This window comes from Rhineura floridana, chromosome 21, assembly GCF_030035675.1.
Source record: "Rhineura floridana isolate rRhiFlo1 chromosome 21, rRhiFlo1.hap2, whole genome shotgun sequence".
Classification (NCBI taxonomy): Eukaryota; Metazoa; Chordata; class Lepidosauria; order Squamata; family Rhineuridae; genus Rhineura; species Rhineura floridana.
This window is the reverse complement of record NC_084500.1, coordinates 1,521,381-1,546,177: the sequence shown is the minus strand read 5'-3', so window position 1 is coordinate 1,546,177 and position 24,797 is coordinate 1,521,381. Positions and strand designations below refer to the sequence as shown.

The window sequence follows — 24,797 nt, the reverse complement described above, 5'->3', positions numbered from 1 at the left end:
TGCCTCTTCGCTTCACTATTAAGGGGAATTTTTTTTTAAAAAAAAACCCAGCTACAATGTGTAGTTTTTCCTTTTGACAGAATTGGATGAAATTTGCTGCATTGTGCTGCCTCCCTGGTGAATAAAGCCTGGCACGTTACAGGCAAATAGGTCCAGCGGGTTTTGGGCGTCTTTGAATTTCAAATCTATTTAAAGAGGAGCAGTCTATAACTTATTAAAAAAATTGGCACAATTAGCTAAAGTTTGCAGGCTTTTGTGTCCCCCATCTGAGGGGTGTGTGTGAATTCTACCAAATGTTCCCATTCCCATCAGCCTCAGTCCACACGGCCAGGGACTCTGGGAGATGTAGCTCGGAAACATCTGGAGAGCATGAGGTTAAGGAAGTCTGAACTAGATCCAGTCTTCTTTTGACTCTTTCACCTCCTGTGTAAGTCGTCCTCCCTGACCTTGGTTGAACCTTTAACCTTTTCTGCTGTCTCTGTTCCTTCTTCATTCCAACAGGCAATTGTGTCACCTCTTCTGGGAGAGGGAGTGGGGCAATCCAGATCTTGCCTGTATAATTATAGACCTCTCTTGCACCTTCCTTTTTGCTTTGAGGTTCTTGAAGGTCCTGTCATCTCCTGCCAGCTCACCTTTCTTTGGTCTTCTCCTCTTCTAGATTCTTATCAGTCTGGCTTTCATCCTTATTGCTAGTCTTCAGAAACCGCTCTAACATACATCTGACAATCTTCTCTTTGTTAAAAAAAAGAAGAAGGGTGTTGCTTCACTCGTGCCTTGCGCCATGCATCATCAGTTGTGATAACAGCCGATCATCCTGCCCGGTTCTCCTCTTCCTTAAGATAGGAAGCGGCCTTATACAGAGTCAGACCATTGGTACATCTAGCCCAGGATTGTGGACACTGACTGGCAGCAGCTCTCCAGAGTTTCAGGACCTAGCGGAACGTGCCAGGGATTGAACCGGGGCCCTTCTGCATGCAAGGCGGATGGTCTTCCATGGAGCTGTGGACCTTCCTGCACTTCCTCCATTCTCTGTGCGTGTCCCCCTGCCCCCGCAGGGTTTGCTCAATGGCCATCTGTTCTGTTTATAATTCTTCTCTTGGTACTTTGAGCACCATTTTTATGCTGATGGCATCTGACTCCCTTTACTTCCACCACAGTTCTGAGGCTCTTCCCATTCCCTCCAGGCTGCTTAATCTGAAACTGAATATTCTAGGGCAGAATTTCTAGTTATTCCACCTAAATCTAATCCTTCCTGCCTCTTTCGAGTGATGATTGCCTGCCTTCCTCTTTTCCTGTTTGTTGCTGATGGTAAATGATTTTCACCACTGTCATTTAAAAAAATTTTTACTCAAAGGAATTATGTTGCGAAACTCTGTTAATAACAAATGAAATTACACGGTTTATATCATGCAGTCATGCCTAATGTTGGTCAGAATAATGTCATTGTGGAGATATTATTATTATTACAATAATAATAATATTTTGTTTATTTTATCTATTTATAAAAGTATTTATATACCATCCTCTCCGAAAATACAGGCTGGAGTACAGCACTATGAAAACACAGTACCAGTACATCTTTGCTCTGCTCTCCGTCCAAGGGCTCTCTCTTGCCTCGGCTTCCTCATTATCTTTTTCTCCCTTCCCATTTAGTGCCTGCCCCCTAACCTCTTGTGTCTCTCCAACAGCCAGACTATGATATTTGGATACTCCTCACTGTTGTGAGCACCGTTCTGGTCATTGTTTTAATTTTCGTCGTTCGCACCCGTTGTCAGCCAAGCCGAAATCAGGTAAGTCCCTTTCGATGGCCAGTCCGATTCTGGACACTTCCAACTGCTTCTCTAGCCCTTCTCCCCCTCACTCCCCCATCTATGTCAACATCCTTACTGTGTTGCTCAGATCAGCCACATGTGGCTGGTAAGGGCACAGTCCTGGACACCCTCTCACATTCAAGCAGACTGGCCCCCAAACAAGCTTCAACGAATACTGTTGGGGTTTTGTGTTTGCAGAATGTCCATCTTGTTAATATTTTACATTAGTATAACATAGTTACTATTTGTATATATTTGAGTCTCTTCATTTACTGTGTAACTTATTGTAGCTCCTAGAATATGTCTTTATCTTTGACCCCAAACAAGAATATGTGCACCCCCATTTCTGCAACCTTGATCAAGTTCGAGGAGGAGACTGAAGCAACAGCTGTCCGTTGTCTGTCTACACCAGGAGGGCCTAACCTTTTGGCCCTCCAGATGTTTTACTATAACTCCCATCATCCTTGATCATTGGCTGTGCTGGGCCTGCTGGGAGTTGAGAGTCCAACCACATCTGGAAGACCACAGGATTGCCTACATAAAGATGGTTCACCTTAAAGGACATTGTAGCAAAACTACTCCTTGTTGGGTGAAGCGCTATTTGTTTGTCATCATCAGTCATGGAAATCAGACACTGGATGATGCAGGGCGTGGCATTCACAGCATGCTTGTGCAAAAGCCTGGCTTGCGTCCAACTTGATGCATTTCAGTGCAGACAAGATGGGCGCCATAGTCAGCCCTGCGGTGTGCTGCCGTAGATGACTTTTCATTCCTCATCTATCTCATCTGTCCCCAGACTAATGTGCAGGAGGAGACTGTACAAGCCATCAACCGGCTGGCCACACGGAGGTACCAGGCCCGCCACCGACAAACCCCCACAGGGGACTCTGTCAGCACCTGCAGCTCAGCCCCTGTCTGTGCCATCTGCTTGGAGGAGTTCAGCGAGGGCCAGGTAAGCGCCGCCGCCTTCTGCCCCTGGGATAAATGACCACAGATGAGCGGACTGTCCCATAGCCATTCCACAGTGACCAGCACAAGAGGAGGCCCCAGTCGTCTCCTTTACAACAGTGGGAGGGGAACCAGTTTCAGCACCTCATTGGGACGGCCACCAACTTGGATGGCTTTAAAACAGAATTGCACAAATGCCTGGAGGATGAAGCTGTCACTCGCTGCTAGCTTTGTTTGGCCTCCACCATCAGAATGAGCATGCCTCTGAGTGAAGACCAGTTGCTGGGAGTTGTGTGTGTGTGTGTGCTGTTGCCATAGGCATCTGGCTGGACTAGAGGGGGCCCCTTTGGCCCGATCTGGCTCTTGCTGCAGGGCTCTTCTGATGATCATTTCAAGCCGAAACTGGTTTGTCCCCAAAGGAGGTGACGGGGGCTCTCTCCGGCTTGGCTGGCTGTATGTGTACAATCAGGGTTGTTCTGGGAGGCGGGGTGGGGAATGCAGCAAGCACCCCAGGCCTGATGCCTCGGGGAGCCCCACCATTTGGCCAGAGCCTGTCGCGCCTCCCATCCATTTGGCAAGGCTGTCCCCCTCCCTTGCGAAAGCAATTAAAAAATTAAGCTGGGGTGAGGAGAGAGGCCACCGCTATTAACGCTGCAGCAAAGCAGCCAGTCAGCTTGGGAGGGACGGAGGTCCTGCCGCCCCCCATTGCTTTGAAGAGAAGGAGGGGTGGCAGAGGGTAGACTAAAGGGGGGCGACCATAGGATTTCCACTGGGCCCCGAACCCTCCTAGGGACAGCCTTGTGCACAATTCCCTGCAAATTAGATCTGCACTACAAGGCAGGTCAGCTAAGAAGGAAGTCCTGCCGATTCAGTGCGCCCCCTGGCCTGAGTCTCCTTCAGTTGGGAAGCAACTCTGATGACCTCATGAGCGGTGGGATCTCACACTTGCACACACAGAGAGCAACCCCGCTCTCTGTTTTAAGAAGCACTGGGATGGGGAAAGGTGGGAAGGGTGTCAACCCTGCGCTGCCTGTACTTCTTGACCTGAGTACTGTGTCTGGCAGTCTTCACATTATACTTGCACTCCACTTTCCAGCAAAGATTGACTCCCAAAGCAGTTTGCAACAAGATAAATCCGGCAAAAGGGCACAGTACATCAGCCTTTGTGCCAGGACCTTCTGTCCTGTTGCAGTTGATCAAAAGAAGAGGATTTGCATCTGCCAGTTAGTGTGGATGCAGATTTAGGCACTGGGCTGTAATTGAAATAGCACTGCACTCCACCTCCTCCTAGTGGGGAAGGCTGTGACCAGGTGGCCTGTGGATGTCCCCCCCCATCTCCCTTCCTAGGGTTCTTTGTCTTGAAACCCGATTGGGACCAGAGAACCCGTCTAGTCCTCTGTGTATGAGGAAGCCTGGCTACCCTAATGGTGATACAATCCAGGTTCTAAGCCCGGTGTGGAGAACTTCTGGCCCAAACGTGGCCTGCCAGGGGTTGCAATCTGGCCAGCGAGGCCCTTCCCTGAACCACACCCACCTGCCTCACCCCCCCCCGATGTCATACGTGTCATCAGCGGTGAGGCAGGTAGAAACGCAGCTGCCAGTGCATCATCGGGGCCCTGGAAGTGCATTGGCAAGGGAAACCAAGCTGATCAGGTGCGCAGCGGAGCTCTCTATGGGAAGCGCCCTCATGCATCCAGTGCCCAGGCTGCATGTGGTGCTTTGAAGGTTAAACTTCGGGACTTCAAAGCCCACAGTCGTTTTGATGACATGTGGGCAGCTCTCCCCATGTAGTCAATGGGGCTAGATCCTGGTCAGGATCTGGCTCATGGAGCCAAAAAGTTTCCCCGCTTGTGTTCTAGGTTGTTCCCTCCAGATGGTGGGTTCAGAAAGGGATTGAAGAGCTGCCTGATGGCCAAAATACCAGACCCCAGTGTTTCATTTTATTTAAAATACTTACACAGCGCTTTCTATTATTTTAAAAAATGAAAATAGTGTACAAAATACTAAAAGATACGATAATAAAATAACCTAGAAAGAGAAAATTTATTTCTTGAGTGCCCAACTCATTCCAAACATCTGGGGAGGTTAATCAAAGCGAGCATCACTATAACAGAATAAATGAACAACACTTTCCCACCCTTTCCTGACAGGACCCTTGAGCCCCCAGTAGGTGTGATGACACTTCCAGAAGTAATGGGAGGGAGCTCTGTAACTGGGTGGGGGCAGCCACTCTCTTGCCCTTCCTGTGAGCTTCACATAGAGGTAACAAAGTTGAAAGGGTGCCCCGAATCATGGCTCTTGGGGTGAGATGTCTGCCCAGATCAGACCACTGCCTGCCTTTACCCTTGGATATGAAGCATTCCCCTCCCCTCCTGTCCCACTAACTTTCCTTTCTTTGCAGGAACTCCGAATTATCACCTGCTTGCATGAGTTCCACCGGCAGTGCGTGGACCCCTGGCTCCAGCAGCACCAAACCTGTCCACTGTGCATGTTCAACATCATTGGTGAGATTGGGCATGGGGAAGGCAAACTGTCGTCAAGAACCCAGGAAGAGCTTTGCTGGGTCAGTCCAAAGGTCCACCCAACCCAGCCCGCTCTGGGAGACCGCAAGGAGAGCATGAGGCAATAGCCCTCCCTTGCTAATGCTTCCAAGCTACTGGCATTTGGAGGTACACCCCCCTCTGAACATGTAGGTTTAAGGTTTGCCCAGTGAGCTCTTTTGAGGAGGGGTTAGGAGATGACCAGTCAAGGGCTTACCCATTGATTCAGCTGCAGAGCCATACACCAATGGCTCAGCCGTGGAGTGCCCCCCCATATATATTGTCACTAATTTAGAAATGAAGGGTATAACCAGTACCCCTCAGAACATCAGATTTGACTGGCTGCTTTATCTCTGTAGTGTGGTGTTCTGCTTCAGGATGTTTTCCCACTGGTCTTTCTCCAGTGGGAGGAGTGGACCTCATCACACAGCCTGGATGAAGTGCCCTGGCCATTCCTGGTATATCCTGGGGGGCTGGAACATATTGTGAGGGAGACTAGCTGATGGAAATGCCCCCTCTCCTGGTGGCTGATTTCCACGGACCCATTTCAGCGAATTTGACATGGTGAAACCCCGAATTCCAAGTGGATGGGTAGAAATTCCTCCTGGTTTGAGCACAAAGCGCTTAGCATCCCTTAAATGAGAGTCACGTGGACACATATCCAAAGATGCCGGGCAGTTCCAGGAGCAAATACAACTACCTGGAAGATAACATGGTGACAAGGAGTTTTATATCAGTTATTTTCACATTTATATCCCATCTTTTCCTTCACAACAACCCTGTGAGGTAGATTAGGCTGAGAGGCAGTGACTGGCCAAAGGTCACCCAGGATTGGAACCCTGCTCTCTCCCAGGTCCTAGCCTGACACTCTCTGCCCCCCATTGGAGGCTTCTCCAGGCTTCTGGAGAGAAGTAACCCGAGAGGTGATCATGAAGATGTCTGGCTCCGCTTGTTTCCCAAGGGGGAGAAGCTTCTGGGGTTACCTGTTTGCGGGGAGTGGGTTTGCCGGTGCTTAGAATCTCTGATCACACCCGGTTCCTTTCTTCCCTTCCCTAGACCGAGATTCCTCTGCTTTACTGAGGCATTCCCAGGAGGAACCACCTAACTCAAGAGTGGGGCAGAGGCCTCGTTTCTTTCGGCAGCACCCGGGACGCGCTTTGTACCATTTCCCGCGGACTCTCCCTCAAGTGTCCCCCAGGAGTTGCTCTTCCACGATCCCCCATGGTCACCCCTTCTTCCACTCCCCAGAGCTCTCCCAGTTGGATTTTGGGACCATGCATTACTTGCCCTATAGGCCGGTGGGCTTTGAGCCTTGGGGTGGCCACCAGCCTCCTCTTCCCCGAGGCCTGCTAGTTCAGCAGCAGGATCCTCCGGGGTTCAAGCAGGGCCCGCCTGCCCATCGTCAGCCCTGCTGGCTGCAACACCCGCCTGCCTGCCAAGGCCTCAGGGCCCCCCTTGCAGCCAAGCTGAGTCGGGCTGCCCCTGCCCATCGAGGGATCCGCCACGGACGGCATCAGCATCACCACAGCAGCAGCTCCGGGGAGAGTTATCTCACAGAGCCCAGCGGGTATCTTCCTGACGGCCCCGGGAGCGACTCCAGTTCAGGCCCGTGCCACGGATCCTCCAGCGATTCTATGCTGAATTGCACGGACGTCAGCCTTCAGGCCATCCACGGCAGCTGTTCCACTTTCCGTAGCTCCCTGAGCAGCGATTACGATCCCTTTGCCTTCTGCGGCTCTGAGAAGTCAGCCGCGGAAAGCAGACACAAGCCATCTCCACCTTGGAGGGACCCACGGCGTCGGTCTGTGGACTTGGCGGCAGCGTGCAAGCCGCCACTGGCCAGTAACCACATCCATTACCACCACCACCTTCACAGGCACCACCATTATGGACGGAGCCCCGTGGGCTGTCCAGACGGTAGGCTGAGCCAGGAACCTGGTCCACGCAAGGCGAAAGCTCCACGAGCCAAGGTGGGATCACACGGTGCCCAGGTGCAAAAACGGACAGAGAAAATGCCATTGCCAGAAGGCGACCCTGCCCTCCCGGCTGCCCCCCTAGCTGGGCAGGCTGCTTGCTCGCTACAAGGGCAACCTGAGCTTCCCGGGGCAGATAGGCCTGACTTCCACATAGCAGGCAGTGGTGCTCCTGGGCCATGGCCGTCTCAGAAACGCTGTTTGCAAATCCATCCCGGGAGGAGGAAATGGAAATGCCCTCTCAAGACTTCTCAGGTCTCTCTCCCCGAGGACTCCTCTGTGACCCCGGACTGCAGCCATCCTGGTCCGGCCTCTGGGAACTGCTGCTCCCCAGAGATTCAGCCTCTCCTAGCAAGCAGTCCCTCCAGGCATCATTCTGCCACCTCGCTGCCCTTGGTCTTGGTCGTGGAGCCTCAGGGGCGGGAGGCCGGACTGGGGGCATTGGACGGCAAGCCCACATTTCCAGGGGAACCTTCAGGGCTGGATGCCGTGGGAAATGACACAAGCTCTTACCTCAACTGCCAAATTCTGCAACGCTTTCAGGGTAAGCTTCAGCCTTTGGGGGAATCTGTGGCCTTCCGGATGTTTTTAGACTTCCATAACCCACCACCCCCAGGAGCCAGCGTGGCCAATGGTGAGGAATGATGGGAGTTTGAGTCCAGCAACATGTGGAAGGCCACAGCCCCCCCCATCCTTGTCTTGGGGTTTTGTACACATCTGTTCTCCAATAGCAGTTGCAAACCTATAATATGCAGTCCTTCCAGCTCCCTCGAATGGAGCTTAATGGAATGTGTGCCATCTCAGAAACGCTGCCTTACGCTGAGTCAGATCAGTGGACTGCCTAGCTCCATATCGGCTACACTGGCTGGCAAAGGCTTTCCAGGGTTTCAGACCAGGAGTCCTTTCCCACTCCTATCTAGAGACGCCACTGGGGATTGAACCTGGGACCTTCTGTATGCAAAACAGAGGCTCTGCCACGAAGCTGTAGACCTTCCCTTCGTAAAGACACACCCGTGTTTCCATTGGGGGCTGGCCTTTTTTGTTTTTGCGACATCTGAAGGGTGTTGAAACCAGCATCGGCACGCCACCTTGGAAAACACCTCCTCTCTCCCAGTGACCGCCAGCTTAACCTCTCGTGGTGGTGGGATGTGGCGAAAGGGAAAATCTTAATAAAAGGACTGGTTCAGGTGAGAGAAGAGGACCCTTCAGATTCTTGGGTCCCAAGCCATGGGGAACTGTGCTTGGAAATGGACCAGACTGAAGGCTGGCAAAACACGTTCCTTATACCCGATTCCCGACTGCAAAATGGGAACCAGTGCATGAAAGGAACAAGCCATTTGGGACCAACATAACCTCTGTTTTAAAACAGCTGCACTGGGTCTCGGTTTGTTTCCGGGCCCAATTCAAGTCACTCACATTAGTGTTCAAAGCCATCAGCAACTTAGGCCCAGGTATCTGAAAGGCCATCTCCATCCCTACACAACTTTCTTGGGAGTTAAGATCTGCAGAGGGGACCCTCTTGGTAGTTCTGCCACCCTCAAACATGTGGGGAATGGTGTCCCAGGAGAGGGATCCCTCTGTGAGGGTCCCTAAACTGTGGAACTCCCTCCCCACAGACTGGCGCCTTCATTGTGTAGTTTTTCCTGGAAGCTAACAATGTTCCTCTTTACCTTGGCCTGTGACATGTATGGTAGGACACCCCCCATCCCCTTGACTGTCTTGTGTTTTTCTTTTTAATATCATGTTTTTAAATTGTTTGCAGCTTGCCCTGGGGCCTAATGGTGAAGGGCGGGTCATAAATCCAAATCATCATCATCATCTAGCATGCAAGTGCATTAGAAGGGAAATTCAGTCAACATGACGCCATTTGAAAAGTGACCCACAAAAGATAAAACGGTGTGGCATTTTTCCGATCTGGGTGCTCACATTAGGTTTCTAATTACAGGATCTAAAGAAGATATCCCAGATGTGTACGAACACTCAGTTTGACTGGAAGTGAACATCTGTGCATTGTTGGACTGCCTAAGAGAACTGAAAACGGTGCAGAAATTCAGCGAGGAGAATGGACTTCCTTAGATCCCTTTTCTATCAGTGGTGTGGCTGTCAGTCATAGCAAGCTACTCCCGGTTCACACAGGCCCTGCCTCATCCCCCACGAGTCCGCTTGTAACACCATGGTTATGCAGATTCCCTGACTAACCTGCAACTCATGTGCCAAACATAAGCTGCCAACGTCACTTGCCTATGTTCAGTCAAGGTGCCATCTTGAAGATGTTTCCATGCACTAAAGGGCCAAGGACAGGCGGGTGAAGCTTGGTACCCTTGTTGATAATGAAAGGGGAGGGGTGCAATCGTTCCAAAGTTCAAGGCGGGGGGAAAGCATACCTTATCCCAAGGTGCGCTTTTCCCCTTTGCTTCACAACTCTGTGTAAACATGGTAGCCCTGCTGGCCATTCCTTGTACCTACCCATCCCCACCCTGAACACCAAAATGGAAATCCCGGAGAGGAATCCATTCCCCACACAAAGCAGGGAGGGTGCAAGGCGCTTTTGAGGTCATGCAGACAAATCAGCCCATGCTGGTCCCATTGAATGCGCCTTCTGCCACCCAGGTGGATGAGAAATATGTGCGGTCTTGGTTCATGTAAGATGTAAGGATCAAACTCCCAATTCCTTCCCACTTCCCACCCAGCTACGGTCCTGTGGAGGAATCATCCTGGGCCTGTCTGCTTGGGAATGTTCTTTGTGTTCTTGGTTTTGCACCAAATTATTTGCATGGGGGCAACTCGCACATATTGCCTCTTCTCCCCCAGAGGTACAATGTGGCATAGGATAATTTCACACTTTGGGTTGTGTGGGACTCTTCCTAGCTCCATTGTGGCTTGCCCAGTCTTGGCTCACAGCTCATGCTAACTGCAGATTTCAAGTGCTTTAACTAGTCCTTGGTGGGGGGGAAGGAGTGGGACTCATTTTGCCTGCAGCACTGATCGATGGCTACTTTTGTTTTCCTGGACTACTTTGAGAACTGACCGAGGCGTGGTGGCCCAACACCTTGACCCCTAACCCTATAGTTGCAGCATGCAAGCAAGTTCGGTTACCACAAACGCCAATCTCCCCATATCACTTTTGGCCCTAGACTGGCAACTTGGTGTGTGTTGGGGGTACAGGAAGCACCTTTTGGGAGACTGGATCTCTTATAGCCATCAAAGAGGGATAGCTAGACACTTCCTAAATGACTTTGCAGAAGCCCCAAGATTTCAATTCTGTACAGAGTTTAAATCAACTTCTGTTAATCCTCCTCCTTCCCAATAGCAGCTTCATACCACAATATTATGGAAACTTCCTCTAAGATACCTCCCAAGTGGAGTTTTGATTTCTTTCTATCCATGTACAAATTGGTGGCAAATCCAATCCGTTGGAAAGCTATCACATTCTGCTTTAACTGTGGAAGAGGAGTTGCATTTGGTAGAATAAGAGGGAAAGTTTGTATGTTTTTCGCAGGGACATCTTACTGCCATGGGTGAATGCAGACAGGCAGCTTGGTCAGAATATCTTGATACAAACAACCTGCTTTCTCAGTAGTCACAAAAATGCTGTGACATGTCACCACTTGGTAAATGGGTGTCTGTATTCACACAGGATATTTTGGAATGCGGGTAACATTGTTTTAAATGTGCCCATGTGGGGCAAATGGCAGTACAACCGTGGATTATTTTTCCCACTGAGAAATGAAATCCTCTGGAACCTGAAGGGCACGTCCACACCACAGATTTAAACCAGTTTAACAATTAATAACTTTCCCCAGGGATAGTGCAGACTGGGGTTCTGTAATTTTGCTCACTACGCTACCATTTCCCAGGATTCTCTGGGGAGAAAACAGCTGAACTGGCCTAGGATATAAGCATAGCTCTGCTCTCAGTTGCCATTGAATACATAAGAACATTAACTCCTGAAGCATTGCAGGGACTTTGCAGGATTAAAATGTGAAACTTTGTCCTTCTCTAGAGAACCTGACAAGAGTGAAAGGGGGACATGGACATCTTGCTTGAGAGGTGAGCAAGCTGACATCCAATTGTTTTTAAAAAACCACAAAGCCATTAAGGGCTGCCTGCTTGCTTACTGGTCCCTTTTCCTTCAGAGCAGCAAGAGTCAGAAATTTGGTCAAAGAAGACACAGCTTTGCTGTGTTGCAGGGTCAGAGAGAAACATGAGATCTAGAACCTTGGACATACTAGTGGAAAAGGAGGTGCCTCGTTACCCAGGTTTTGTAGGTGACGGCTTACTCTGAAAGTTGCAAATGCAAGGAAAGTGCACCTTTGACCAGTTGCATGTGATAAGATCCATTGGATCCATTCCATCCTGAGATGTCCTTAAAAGCATTGTAGGCAGACAAGCATCATTTTGAGGCCTTGAGTTGCATTTGCCAGAGGGTGTCTTGAGCAAAAAGGTGGTAGTGGGGAGCTGGTCAACATTTCAAAAACAAAGGGGCACCTTAGAGCTATAAGGCATGCAACCTATGGAACAACCACTGCCTTCTTTATTTCACTGTTTCGAAATCTTCTCGGAAAGGATTTGTACGGCACAGATTTCAGTTTGTCTTCACGTCTGTTTCAGTCAGAGCCAAAGGGGGAGAAAACGACAGGCCGTGGGCCAGGGCTAACAGCCCCAAACTCATTTGTGTTAGTTCAAGTCAAAGTTTTTCCAAACGGGCAACCAGCAAAGGGGTGTTGGCACCTCTCCCCCTCCTCCAACACCTTTAACTCCTGGTGGTCTGCTCCTTCCTCCTGGAGACCTCAGACCCTTTGAAATGTGAATAAGGAATTTATTTTTGTACTTTTTACTTGCATTTCCTGAGTCTATGTTGCAGGCACTTGGGTACTTTTGTAAACCAAACAAGAAGAAATAATGTTGATGTACATACATATGCAAAACGATATATTTATGTCTAAAGAGATAAGAGATTGTTTGAATATGGGGACATGCTCAAACCTATTTATTTTGCTAATATATTTATCCACATGTAAAGCTGTTCATGTGGCTGTTATATTTTTTCCCCTCCTGTATAAAGTCATTGGGTGCCCATGTTCAAGAAGATGCCTCTTCCTCATTCCTCAGAAATAAATTATTTTTAATCTCTGTACGTTGGCTTGTAACGTGCATGAAAGAACTGGAGAAGGATCTGGGTGGAGGGGTTGGGAAGGCTCTTCTCAGAATCCTTGGGCTCCAGCACACGGGACAGCTTCAGCCTCTGCTAAATATTCTGGGTTGTATTCAACGAACCTATGTTGGCCATGCCCATTAACTTCAATGGGCCTGCTCTGAGAGCAGGGCTAGCACTGAATACCACCTCTGTTCTGCTGGAGATTGGGGCCCAGAAGGGAAGTGGTAATAAGGTCAAGGGTCCAAAGGCAAAGATAGGCACGTCAGGACCTTGGCCAGCTCCCAGCGGGTCCCTCCAGGAGAGCGTGGGAAGATGTTTGAGTTTAGGGTCAAGATTCATCCAAAGCCTTAGAAGGGCCTGTAGTGGATTCTGCAGCTCTGTGGCCACGGAGCACGAGAGGGTGCAAGGGAAAAGTCACGCACTTCAAATGTGTTGGATGTGCCCTTAAATGTATGGTGTGGCTCTGCTTTACAGGACAATGGAAGGGCCACGTCCTTGGACCAGGGCAGTGTAGAAGGGGGCAATGCAGGGATCCTGAGGCAGAGGACCTGAAGCCAAACAGCCTGCAGCTGAATCACGAGTTGCACGGTGGTGCTCCTGCGCACATTCCATTTGTAACACGGGGGTTTCTGCCAGGGGATTCCGCTGCATGGGTCAGATCTGTCCAGTGCCTTGCCTGACCTTGTTGATGGCCCCCCACATTTTCCTTCTTGCCTGTGCCTCACGATGAGGCCATTCCTGAATTTAATATTGGGAAAGCGCATGAATGGGTTGACTCCCCGCATCTTGACAGCCAGGAGTTTAGCAAAACGAAGGAGGGCTTTGAGGAGAGAGACAATGGCACTCAGGGAGGTTAGGACTATGGCTGTCTTTCAGTGCATAACCCCAGAGGTGGGGAATCTCAGGCCCCGTGTTTGGATGTGGCCCTCCAGATCTCTCCATCTGGCCCTCAGGACTCTGCCCAGGCAACCCCCCTCACCTGCTTTTCATTCTCCTTGAGTGTTTTTGCCTCGCTGGGGATGCCTCTGAACGGTGACAGTATCTCTTGCTTTTCCCAGATGGAGAGATGGGGGCCGGGTACGCGAAAGGCTCTGGCTTTTGCGCGGCAGGACTGCTGCACCCACTTTGGCCTCCAGCCCTGCCTGCCACTGGCACGTGGCCCCCTGAAGGTCGCCTGTGAGGGAAGGTGGCCCTTGGGCTGAAAGAAGGCTCTCCACCCCTGGGATAACCCAAACCGTTACCACAAAGGTGCCTGCAAGCTCCAAACAGGTTTGCAACCTTCTCCACCGTCCATCTCCAAGCTCCACCTCTCCACCCCCCACACACAGATCTTCAAGCTCCCCCACATACCCCACATGGGTCTCCAAGCTCCTCCCCTATCCCAAATGGGTCTCCAAGCTCCTCCCCCTATTCCCAATGGGTCTCCAAGCTCCTCCCCATCCCTTGTTGCCCAGGTGCGCTGCCGGCGCTTCCCACTGGCTGGCCCCGGCCAGGCGCGACTCCCGCGGCGGGCATTTGGGGGACACCACCAGGGGCCATCCTCACTTGTCCGCGGGCCGGCCGCGTCTGCGCCCTTCGCTGTTTTGAGAAAGCGTTCATTTTTATCGCAAAAAAGTTACATTTCTCAACATGCACAGCCATAAAGAGACACGGAGCTGTTTTAGTACTTTTTAATGTGTTTTTTGTTCTAAACATGTTTTTAATTACTTGTTTTTAACTGTTTCGTCGATCCTTTTAATGCAAACCACTTAGAGGGATTTGGGGCCATTGTTGTTTTTAAATGGGGCGGTATGTTAATTTTAATAAATAAATAAATAGAAATAAAACACAAAACGGGGAAACAGCCAATGGGCTTTCTGTGCTTTTTAGGGGGTATGTATTTTGTACATCTTATTTCCAGTAACGTAGGCGACGTGCAAAACAGATATTTTTTTAAAAGAGCTTCCAGCGCTGCAATTCAATTGTTTTAAGGAACTTTCCTCGGATTACGCCGAGATTTTGTGTTTGTTTAGGCGCGAAAAACCCCTCCCCCTCCCAACCGCAAAACGGCCAGGGGGCGGGGCTTAGAGGGGCGCTCGGGGCGCCCGTCCCGCGCAGGCGCGTCAGGGCCGCCATCATAGCAACCTCCGCCACGCGCCGCGGCAAGGAGCGATCAGCGCAAGTCGGTTCTCTGGCGCTGAGGTGCGCCTGCGCGCAGGGCTTAGCGAGAGGAAGACAGGGAGAGGGGGCAGAGCGGCGGCCCAACCATAGAGCTTGAGTTAGGCAGAGCGGACGGAAGTCGTGCCGCGTCGCAGCGGAAGTGATGCGTTCTGCTTCCCTCCCCCATCCATTCTGTTTATTTCTTCATTTCGCCGCCTGGTTCCGTTCGCTGCTGGTCGGTGGTCGCCATGGCTCTGGAGACGGTGCCCAAGGACCTGCGCCACCTACGGGCCTGCCTGCTCTGCTCGCTGGTTAAGGTAGGGGGGTCCGCTTCGGTTTGGGAACGCGCAAGCCCCTCTTTTTAATTCTGTGAGCACCGCCCTGGGTCACGGGTGGGCTGGGGAGGGGAGTTCCTTACGGCGTCGTGGGAGGCGGAGACTCCCAGGGGAGCCCTCCTGGAGGAGGCCAGTGTGGACTGAGCGCCAGTGGCGGCGCAGTGGTCGGAGTGCTGGACTCGGGCCTGGGAGGGGCCAGGGTTCAAATCCCCGCTCGGGCGTGAAGCTTGCTTGGTGGCCTTGGGCCGGTCGCTGCCTCTCAGCCTAACGCACCTCACAGGGTTGTTGTGTGGATAAAGTGGAGAGGGAGGAGAACCACGTACGCCACCTCGATCTCCTTGGAGGAGGAAAGGCGGGATATACATGTAACAAGGACATAAGATGAGTCCTCTTGGATCAAGCCAGTGGGGGCCAATCTAGTCCAGCATCCGGTTCTCACAGGGCCAGCCAGATGCCCTTTATGGGAAGCCTGCCAGCAAGGCCTGTGTGCAGGAGCACTTCCCCCCCACCCCCGTGGTTTCCAGCAACCAAACATGGAGGCACAACATTGCTGTCATGGCTAGTAGCCATCAATAGCCTTCTCATCCTCTTTGAAAGCCTTCCAAGTTGGTGGTCATCAGTGCCTCATGTCGGAGGGAATTCCATAGTTTAACTACATGCTGTGTGAAGAAGTGCTCTTTTTTCTTTGTCTGTCTTGAATCTTCCAACGTTTAGCCCCCCACAAATTGGGGCATGAAGGCAGGAGGAGGCCAGAACTGTGAGGAAAGGGTGGATTGGGCTTCTGCTCCAGCAATCCTTTGTTTTGCTTGACCTCTGACTGTAGTGGTTCCAATTTGAGTTGCTTTATTTATTTATTTATTTATTTATTATTTCAATTTATATACCGCCCTTAGCGAAATAGCTCTCAGGGCGGTGAACAAACAAAATAAAATACAATATATCATAATAAAAATACAAAAACATATACAAACAAACAACGAAAAGCACAGCAAAAACAAAATAAATACTACAAAAATTAAAATACAGATTAAAAGATTAAAAAAGTTAAGAAGATTAAAATGCCTGGGAGCATAAAAAGGTCTTTACCTGGCGCCGAAAAGATGGAAGTGTAGGCGCCAGGCGTACCTCTTCGGGGAGGCTGTTCCACAACTCAGGGGCCACCACAGAAAAGGCCCTAGATCTCGTAACCACCCTCCGGGCTTCCCGATGGGTTGGTACCCGGAGGAGGGCCTTAGATTCTGAACGAAGTGAACGGGTAGGTTCATAGCGAGAGAGGCGTTCCACAAGGTATTGAGGTCCCACGCCGTGTAAGGCTTTATAGGTCAAAACCAGCACCTTGAATCTCGCCCGGAAGCAAATAGGAAGCCAGTGCAGACGCACCAGGACAGGTGTTATATGCGAAGACCAACTGGTCCTCGTCACTAATCTGGCAGCTGCGTTCTGCACCAGCTGAAGCTTCCGAACTGTCTTCAAGGGCAGCCCTACGTAGAGCGCATTACAGTAATCCAATCTTGAAGTTACCAGAGCGTGGACAACGGAGGCGAGGTCGTCCATGTCCAGATAGGGGCGTAGTTGGGCTACCAGACGAAGATGGTAAAACGCATTCCGTGCCACCGAGGCCACTTGGGCCTCGAGAGACAAGGAAGAGTCGAGAAGAACCCCCAAACTACGTACCTGTTCTTTCAGGGGGAGTGTAACCCCATCCAGAACAGGGTAAGCATCCACCATCTGAGCAGGGAAGGTGTTCACCAACAATGTCTCGGTCTTGTCTGGATTGAGTCTCAGTTTTCCTGATTTTAATTTCTTCTTCTCCTCCAGACCATTGACCAGTTTGAGTTTGACGGCTGTGACAACTGTGACTCCTATCTGCAGATGAAGGGGAACCGGGAGATGGTTTATGACTGCACTAGCTCTTCCTTTGACGGGTGAGTTGTTGCTCATGTATTGGATTCCTTACCCGCTTTTCACCATAAGTTCCTTGCCTGGGTTACACAACCATATACAAACACAATATTAAAATCAGTTAAAGCAACTTGGAGAAATCCCACCCACTCCCGCCCCAAACTATTGGTTAGATCTGGGGTTGCACACATGTGCCTGCACAGCCTTCCCTGGTGCTTTTAGGAGACATGCCGCAGCCCTCCCCCTGCTGAAATTTGGTTTGAAACGAGCATCCAGTTGTAGCCAACAGATCTGGTTGCAGTGTGGTGCCCATGACAGTGTCTCTAGTTTGCGTATGTGCGCGCAAACCCAAAAAGATTGGCAACCTCTAGGTTAGAAAATAAATAACAATCTTTAGGGGAATTTTTTTCTTTGTCTTTTTTTTGTGGGTAGCCAATGACACGACCAGGAGGTTTTTTGACTAGTGTCTCATTTACGCTGGATGATCATGTCATTAGCAGGGCAATTATTTATGGTATGCAATGTTAAGTAGGATGCTGAGTTCTCTAGAGATAGAGGGTGACCTGGAATTGTACACAAGAGGAGGCAAGGACGTACCCTGAAACATCTTCCTGCAAAGAGAAGCGGTTGTCTTCCTCACAGCCTGATAACTCCCTGGATGAGGATTGTGTAACTGAGCTCTCTGGCTTCTTAGACAGAGCAGAACGGCAGTCCAAGAGTTGCCCTCTCCTTTGCCTAGGAATGGCAAGCTCATGCAACAAGTGATTTCAGGCACAAAAACTTGGGTACTACGTTTTCATTGCTGTCTCTGCAGGAAGGATGTCCCTGGGATTTCTTCAGGCAAATTCTGGATTAGAAGCCATGTTAGTAGATTAGCCCCAAGAGAGCAGAGTGCTGATGATTGCTGGAAGACTTAACTGATTTTGATTGTGTTACGATCCTTTGTGGACATCGTGAGCATGCAGGGAACAGTGAGGAGAGGGCTCTGTTCCTTGGTGAAGCACATCTTTGCACACGAGGTGATGGAAACCTCCAGTGAAAAGGATCTCCTGTTGGAGAGCCAAAAAGGAACTTTGCTTAAGACCTCTGAGAGTTGCTGCCAGTTGCTGGACTGGTGGTATAAGCCAACTTTGTGTGATCAAGCTTAGTGTTCTTGGTGGACACATGAGGTGAGGGATCCCTTCGAGCTGAAGTGCACCAATGCAGCAGTCCTCAAAATAAGCACATTAGGTTTGATCTGCTTTCATTTCTGACACTCCTTTTCCTCTTGCAGCATTATTGCTATGATGAGCCCTGAGGACAGCTGGGTCTCTAAGTGGCAGCGAATCAGTAAGTCTGCCCCCTTCCTAATTAGTTATCTTCCAGGTCGATCTGCCTCTCACTTGGAAAGCTCCTTAGCGAGGAGACCAACCCTCACCTCTCCAACCACAAGGCCTGTCCTAATCAATATCACCTGCCAGTATGGGTGTTGAGTGGAAGTGACAAATCTTCACTGAAAGGTTTGCGTGGCCCACTTTTCAACAAAGGTCTCCCAAGTTGTCTTAATGCAACATACTAACCTTTTTTTTTTTTACAATCCTAAGTAATATAATGGTGCACCTTATACAACGCGAACAAGCAGCAACAAGTTGGCAGATGTCGAAGCCATGGGCGAATGAAGTCTGCATTTCATCACAGTCTTATGATGAAATGTGGGAGGAGGTGGCAGACATTCAGATGAGGCTTTGTTGGTGGGCTCTTGTTGGGTTCATATCAGCTATTTAGGAGGAGACTTAGTAAGGAGGAACATGGGTGATGCCACCCCAATTTCAGCTATCATGGCATACCCATGGGAAGGTGAGGAACTACCATAGAAGGTAAGGGCAAGGCTACGTACACCTTGTTCCTCGCTCCCACTCCTCTCACGGACTGTTCCTCTCTGTGTCATCATTAGCAGTTGTCCCTTTTGTTGTGTTGCACCCCACCTGGTGGTGGGCATTCCTCCCTTATTATTAGTTTCTTTAAACCCTTTTTGCACATGGGGGGCTTTGATTGCTCATTTTCTCTCTTGGCAGGGCAGCTCAGGCTGGGAGTGGGGACAGTGTTTTTAAGATGTTTTGTTTTTGAGATGTTTTAATATGCTTTTAGTGATTAGCCCCCTTGTTTGGTGCTTCACTTGTATCCAGGAAGATTTGGGCTCCCTTTTCGAAAACCTGCTTCTTTAAGGCACCATAACTCAAAAGTGTTCTCTTCTCCTAGGTAACTTCAAGCCAGGCGTGTATGCAGTGTCTGTGACCGGCCGCCTACCCCAAGGTAACCTGGAGGGCTGGGGCTTGAAAGTCTTCCCTCGCTCGCAAACGGAAGAAGACCCTGACTGCTGGATCAGGGCAAAGGGGACCCGTTTAATCCAGCATTCAGTTCCTATAGCAGCCCACCAGATGCCCTAATGCAGTCGTTCCCAAACTCCCCCCCCCGGACCACTTGAAATTTGTTGAGCGTCTTGACAAGACCACTTAGTTGTTTTTCTGCCTGTTGTAGCAGAAACATCTTGCTGGCCTCTCTCAAAAACGGCACGCTGGACAAAGTAAGCCCACCTTGATCTGATCCAGCAGGGCTATTAATGCTCCTTGCCCACCCACATCTGCTGTTGCAGGTCAGCACGAGGTGGCTCTGGCAAACTTTAGCTAGTTTATTGAATTTATTTGGGTCTTGCCGCAGCCAAGGAAGCCTCAAAGCAACTTAAAAAGCTATGAATACAGAGAATATGTCCATTACAACAATGTAATTATACTTTGGAAAGTCACTTTTTCTTGTTTTTGAGAAAGCAGCAACCAGCTGCAGGGCCGCTAGTGACGCAGGCCCTTTTCTTCTGCTTCCATCTCCTCACAAAGGTTCTGCTTTTCTTTGCTGTAGGCATTGTGCGGGAGCTGAAGAGCCGTGGAGTGGCCTATAAGTCTCGTGACACAGCCATAAAGACCTGAGGAGAGCTCTTCTCTCCCCCCCGCCTCAAATCCTATGCCATTTCGGAAGAGACTGCCATTCAGAGCTGCCTTCATGTTAAGGGAGGATGATCTCTTTGGGGGCGGGGAAGCTTTTGCTGGGGATCAGGAATGGACTGACTGCTCCATCCACATCCTGAGAGAGGCCTTCCCAAGAGACTGTACACAGGAGTGCCAGCAGTTCCACGTATTGATGATTTCTGTAAATATTCCTAATAAATTTGGTTATGGACTCAGAAATTTGCATCCCAGGAGGACTTTGGCGAAGGCTGGACTCAAATTGCAAGCTTTTGTTCTGATGTGGACTGTTGACATTTTCTCCCTCTTTCTCATTCATTCACATCAGAGCTAAACTTCATACTAAAGATGCAGCTTTTGCCACTGCGATAGATTCTCAAGGTTCACAATTCCTACCTTCAAATCTGTTGTTTTCCATTCACACTAGTTGGCATTCCTCTGAAAAGGGTTAGGATCACTGTTTTCTTGTGGTCCCACCCCCAGTTTTACATGTTTACACCCTCTCTGGAGTATCAATTTTGCTAATGGAGGGGAGGGGTTTTTTTTAGTCAGTTTAATTGTTTCTTGTCAATTGCACGCCTCTCCCAGAGCCTTGGGGTGCAATTGACAGGAAACTGATTAGAAGGGGGAGTGAGTGAAAGGCAAAGTAGGCAGCGGTTGCGGCAGTCGGGTGACAAAAATGGGTGTCGTCTCCCCACTTTCTCCATGACTCCTTGTCAGACCTTTCCCTCTTGCCTTGAAAAAACAAATGCTTTCCTGTTTGGCAGATTCAGCAGGTAATTGCCGATTATCATTCACCCATCTTTCTGTCTGTCACTTTAATTTCCTGACATGTTTGCAGTAAGGACCTTTTTTTAAAAAGTAGGTATGTACTTAACAGGGCGGAAAGGGGGGTGGAAAGGAAGGCTGTAGCAAACTGATGCAGGAGAACAGAGCGAGTCAGAAGTGGCTGGAAACAAAATGGAATTCATGGAGAGTTTAGTAGGCAGAGAAAGGGGAGTATCTGAAAGTGATGATCCACCCACCCAGCAAAAAATATCAGACCAAAGCGCCTACGTGGAAGAATGCAGCGAAGTGGAGATGGTTTTTCCTTCACTTTTACCATTATCTGCGGATTGGGTTGATACAGATTTAAAGGGGGAAACTGTTTTAGCTTCTTGCCTGCAACATCATGTGAACCATGCAAATGGGGGTGCAAGTAGCACCAATCACAGTAAGTCGCCGTGTGAACGAGCCCTCTGTCTGTGTCTCGAGGAATACACGATACCACTGTTGATTCATGTCGTATTCCTTGTCTGGAAAGTTTTTCTGTCCCCTTAATATTTGTTGCTCTGGCAATTTGCCATATTTTACAAAGGGGAAGTTGAGGCTGAAGCAGTAAGACTTGCCCAAAGATCCAATATGGGTCTGGCAGTGATGCGAGTTGAATGCAGCTCTTCTAACTGGATATGTGCCCAGTTCCCTATCCACTGAGCTATGTGGCACCCAAAATACCTTGCGTGTCCCCCCCCAATCTTATTTCACACCACTCCTGGGGCAGTTCTTGTCAGGCAAGCACTTGCTGACGGATATCGCAAACCTCTGCTGGCTTCAGCTAGGGCTCTATCTTCGTGGCTAGAGACCTGCTAAAGTGTGGGTGGGAAGATCCTTTTAAACTAGGGATGGGGGAACCCGTGGTGCTCCAGGTGCTGTTGGACTCCCAACTCTGTGATGTTACAGATGTTTAAATGTGTGTTGTTTATGGGAAGGAGTGTTTGGGTGGGTGAGTGAGTCGGGGAGGAAAAATGGGACTGTAGATGCAAATTCTACAGTCAGAAAGCAATCACTGAGTGCCGCCAGCGTGGTCCTCGCTGTGCCCTGCTGGAAACACCAAGAGGAATTAATTCTGAGCAGATAAGAGTGCAACACATCTCAAAAATGTGAACGATTAGGACTCCGGCTTGGAGGAGGAGGATGGGAAAACTGCATAATTTGGAACAGCTGAGGTAGACCTGTTTCTCACAGCCACTTGGAGGCAGCACAGGCCTTTTTCTTGGCGTGGCCAGCTGCGGCATTTTCAGCACAGGCCTGTTTTCTCTTTTCATTGCCCGCCAAAGCCCTTCACGCTTGCATTGTTCCAGTTTTTGTGGAAGTGCAAACCATTTCTCTGGAATAAAGGGTGGGGGACTTGTGGCTGTCCAGCTGTTGGGCTCTAATCAGCCCCAGCCAGCATGCCGGAGGGATTAGAAGATGTAATTCAGCAAGATCTGAGGGACCACAGATGTTCTGGACACGCTTGCTAAAGAACTTCTCTTTGGCTGAATGTTTTATAACTTGCTTTCCTCTGTCTTTGTAACGGCCTGGGGGAGTGGGGAGTCAGCCTTGAACCTGCTTTATAGGGAAGGCTGCGAGTGAGAGCTGGCCAACACCACATACTTAAATCTGGAGAGCTGGGAGTTGACTTCAAAGTCTATTTATTATTTTATTTATTTAGACCATTTATATACCGCTTACATTTAAATAAAACTCTAACCGGTGTACAACAAGTCAAAACAACTACAAAAAGTCAATAAAATACAATTAACTGAACAAAACATCCTCTTTAGTATCAACATAATATAAACATTGCATATAAAATTAAGTACAAGAAATACAAGGGGGAAAACCATAATATGCATACTAAACTGAACAAAATATTCCCTAGGTTTCAAGGGGAAAAAAGTTAAACAAGCTTATTTTTAAACATAATAGTTTAAACAAATCAGCTCATTTCTTAATCATTGTATAATAAAAAGCAAAACAATTGAAACAGCTGGCCCCCTTTATAATAATTTTGTCTGACTACAGTTGAAAAAAATATATCGTTTAGTTTACTCAAACACACCCTTACAAGATCAGCACATTCGTATTTAAACATATCAACGTTCTAAACCAACACACACGCTTACCCCAAATCCCACTCTACAAGCACTCGCATAATTCCACATCCTAAAAGCAACATACTCGCATGTACATACCATGAAAATCACCATGGCAACTACTCAAATCTACATACAGCCAAATAGTGCACACACATAATCTAAGTACAACATTCATACCAAAGTCTGGCTCTTGCAATGTGCCCCTTTTCCCACCTGTGTCCTACAATGGGCCCTCTTAGGCCTCAATATTCTTCCTTGGCCTACTATTATAGAATCATAGAATAGTAGAGTTGGAAGGGGCCTATAAGGCCATCAAGTCCAACCCCCTGCTCAGTGCAGGAATCCCAGTTAAAGCATCCCTGACAGGTGGCTGTCCAGCTGCCTCTTGAATGCCTCCAGGGTTGGAGAGCCCACCTCCTCCCTAGGTCATTGGTTCCATTCTCGTACTGCTCTAACAGGACATTTTTCCTGATGTACAGTCAAAATCTGGCTTCCTGCAACTTGAGCCCATTGTTCTGTGTCCTGCACTCTGGGACGATCAGAGATGCAGAATGGACCCCTTTTGTGTCAAAGCTCAGTGCATGGCCTGAGGGGAGGGCATGTCGGAATCATGTCATGCCCTAGGGCATGTGCAGAGTACTTTTCCTTCCATGCTGTGGCCTGCCTGTCTCACTGAGATGAAAAGGAACAGGAGACCTGTGCTTTTGTTCACTAATTATATGTGAATGAGAAGTGGGGGAGAGGGTTAGGGGTGCTGTGTTTTCCTCTAAAGCTCAGAGCTCATCAGCAAAGCTGTCTGTCTTTGGAGGAATAGCTTGAGGCTCCATTGAGAGGTGTGTGGATGGCTGGCACTGCCATTCCTTGGGTGCCTTGGGTGCCATTCCTGCTTTGTATTTATTTATTTATTAAATTTATATCCCGCCCTTCCTCCCAGAAGGAGCCCAGAGCGGCAAACAAAACACTAAAAACACTCTAAAACCTCTTTAAAACAGACTTTAAAATATATTAAAACAAATATATTTCTCTCTCTTGCGGTGATGTTCCCAGAGAAGGCGAAGGTTGTGCATGGAAGCCTTAGGCAATGGGTTCCCCCTTGGCCCCTTAACCCCATAACTTGGCCCCCAGATTATCCCGCAAACCAGGCAGGACAGCTGTGCCTAGGCTCTTACTCTCCTCCACCTCCCCCCCCCCGCAGTGCATTTTTATTTCGTTGGGACCCTGATCCATAAGAATGGCCTCGACCTGAACGGGCCTGAGGACTGCCCAGCAGAGTCTTGGCCTGCCTTGAAGATGACAGAGCCCACCGACTCAGATGCCAAAGGTAGCCCATACAACCCTTCCACACTGAGAAGCCAGCCAGGACTGGCAGCTGGATCTCAGAGCAGCGGCAGGCCCTCTGGTCTGTTATTGCATTTTTGCCCCAACTTCCCTCCAAGGAGCTCCTAGGGCCTATATGAGTCCCCTCCTGCTTTCTATTTTATCCTCACAACAACCCTGTGTGGTAGGTTCAGCTAAGAGGCAGCGCCTGGCCAGAGGTCACCCAGCGTGCTTCATGCCCGGGTGGGGGATTTGAACCCTGCTCTCCCAAGGTCCCAGTTGGGCCCTCTAACCGCTATGTCATACTGCCTCCCCGACAGGGAGGCAGGTTGTGCTCTCCAGCGGACGGGATTGGCGTGAGAGGAGCAGCTGCCTCACTCTGCCTCAAGGTAGGGCCACCCCTGGGAGGCTAGCGGGCTTCCCTTACTGGGCCTCTGGGGCTGGACTAGATGGCCTCCCTTTGACCTGATCCAGCTGCTCTTCTGACGTCCTTAGATGAGGCTGGAGTTCCAGACCAGAGGAAGAGAGGGGGCCAGAGGGCGCCTCTTGCAAATCTGCAGGACTTGGCAGCGAGGGGGCTGCACCAGGGAAGTGGGGTCGGTGGAGGGGGGGCTCTGCAGGGCGCGCTTGCAAGTGCCCCCCCTTCCAACCTCGAAGGAAGAGGCAGGCGGTGACCGCCGCATTTCTCTCCCCCCCCCCCGGAAAAAAAGCCATCCGGCCGCCAGCACCGTTTCCATGGAAACGGCCCGAGTCACATCTCATTGGAGGGCGCTGCAAC

At 49.7% G+C, this 24,797-nt stretch overlaps 2 protein-coding genes across 6 annotated transcripts in view; both read left to right on the top strand.

Moving 5' to 3' along the window:
- The window catches only part of RNF43 (ring finger protein 43), a 53,610-nt gene extending 39,135 nt beyond the window's left edge, over positions 1–14,475 (top strand). Inside the window, exons 5-11 of one of the 5 annotated variants that reach the window (XR_009759846.1) lie at positions 1,689–1,790; positions 2,608–2,763; positions 5,161–5,263; positions 6,356–7,816; positions 9,218–9,312; positions 11,276–11,322; positions 13,489–14,475. Coding sequence is in view for 1 of the 5 variants with exons in the window: in XM_061604911.1 (XP_061460895.1) it covers positions 1,689–1,790; positions 2,608–2,763; positions 5,161–5,263; positions 6,356–7,816; positions 9,218–9,261 (1,866 nt within the window). In the remaining 4 variants the exon portion in view is untranslated. Of the gene's footprint in view, positions 1–1,688; positions 1,791–2,607; positions 2,764–5,160; positions 5,264–6,355; positions 7,817–9,217; positions 12,410–13,488 lie in introns of those variants that run through there. The other 4 variants (XR_009759843.1, XR_009759845.1, XR_009759844.1 and 1 more) reach the window with 4 other exon arrangements.
- Positions 14,476–14,723: 248 nt separating this feature from the next.
- Positions 14,724–20,024, top strand: SUPT4H1 (SPT4 homolog, DSIF elongation factor subunit). The gene is made up of 5 exons (XM_061604912.1): positions 14,724–14,886; positions 16,723–16,829; positions 18,080–18,135; positions 19,045–19,098; positions 19,699–20,024. Exons 1-5 carry the CDS (start codon positions 14,818–14,820, stop codon positions 19,764–19,766), a joined length of 354 nt encoding a protein of 117 aa, XP_061460896.1. The 5' UTR covers positions 14,724–14,817; the 3' UTR covers positions 19,767–20,024.
- Positions 20,025–24,797: the final 4,773 nt, after the last annotated feature.

Coding starts and splice junctions, on each gene's coding strand:
- SUPT4H1 (XM_061604912.1), top strand. CDS start 14,818: ATGGCTCTGGAGACGGTGCCCAAGGACCTGCGCCACCTACGGGCCTGC. Junction 14,887..16,722: donor TGCTCTGCTCGCTGGTTAAG/GTAGGGGGGTCC, acceptor CTTCTCCTCCAG/ACCATTGACCAGTTTGAGTT. Junction 19,099..19,698: donor GACCGGCCGCCTACCCCAAG/GTAACCTGGAGG, acceptor TCTTTGCTGTAG/GCATTGTGCGGGAGCTGAAG.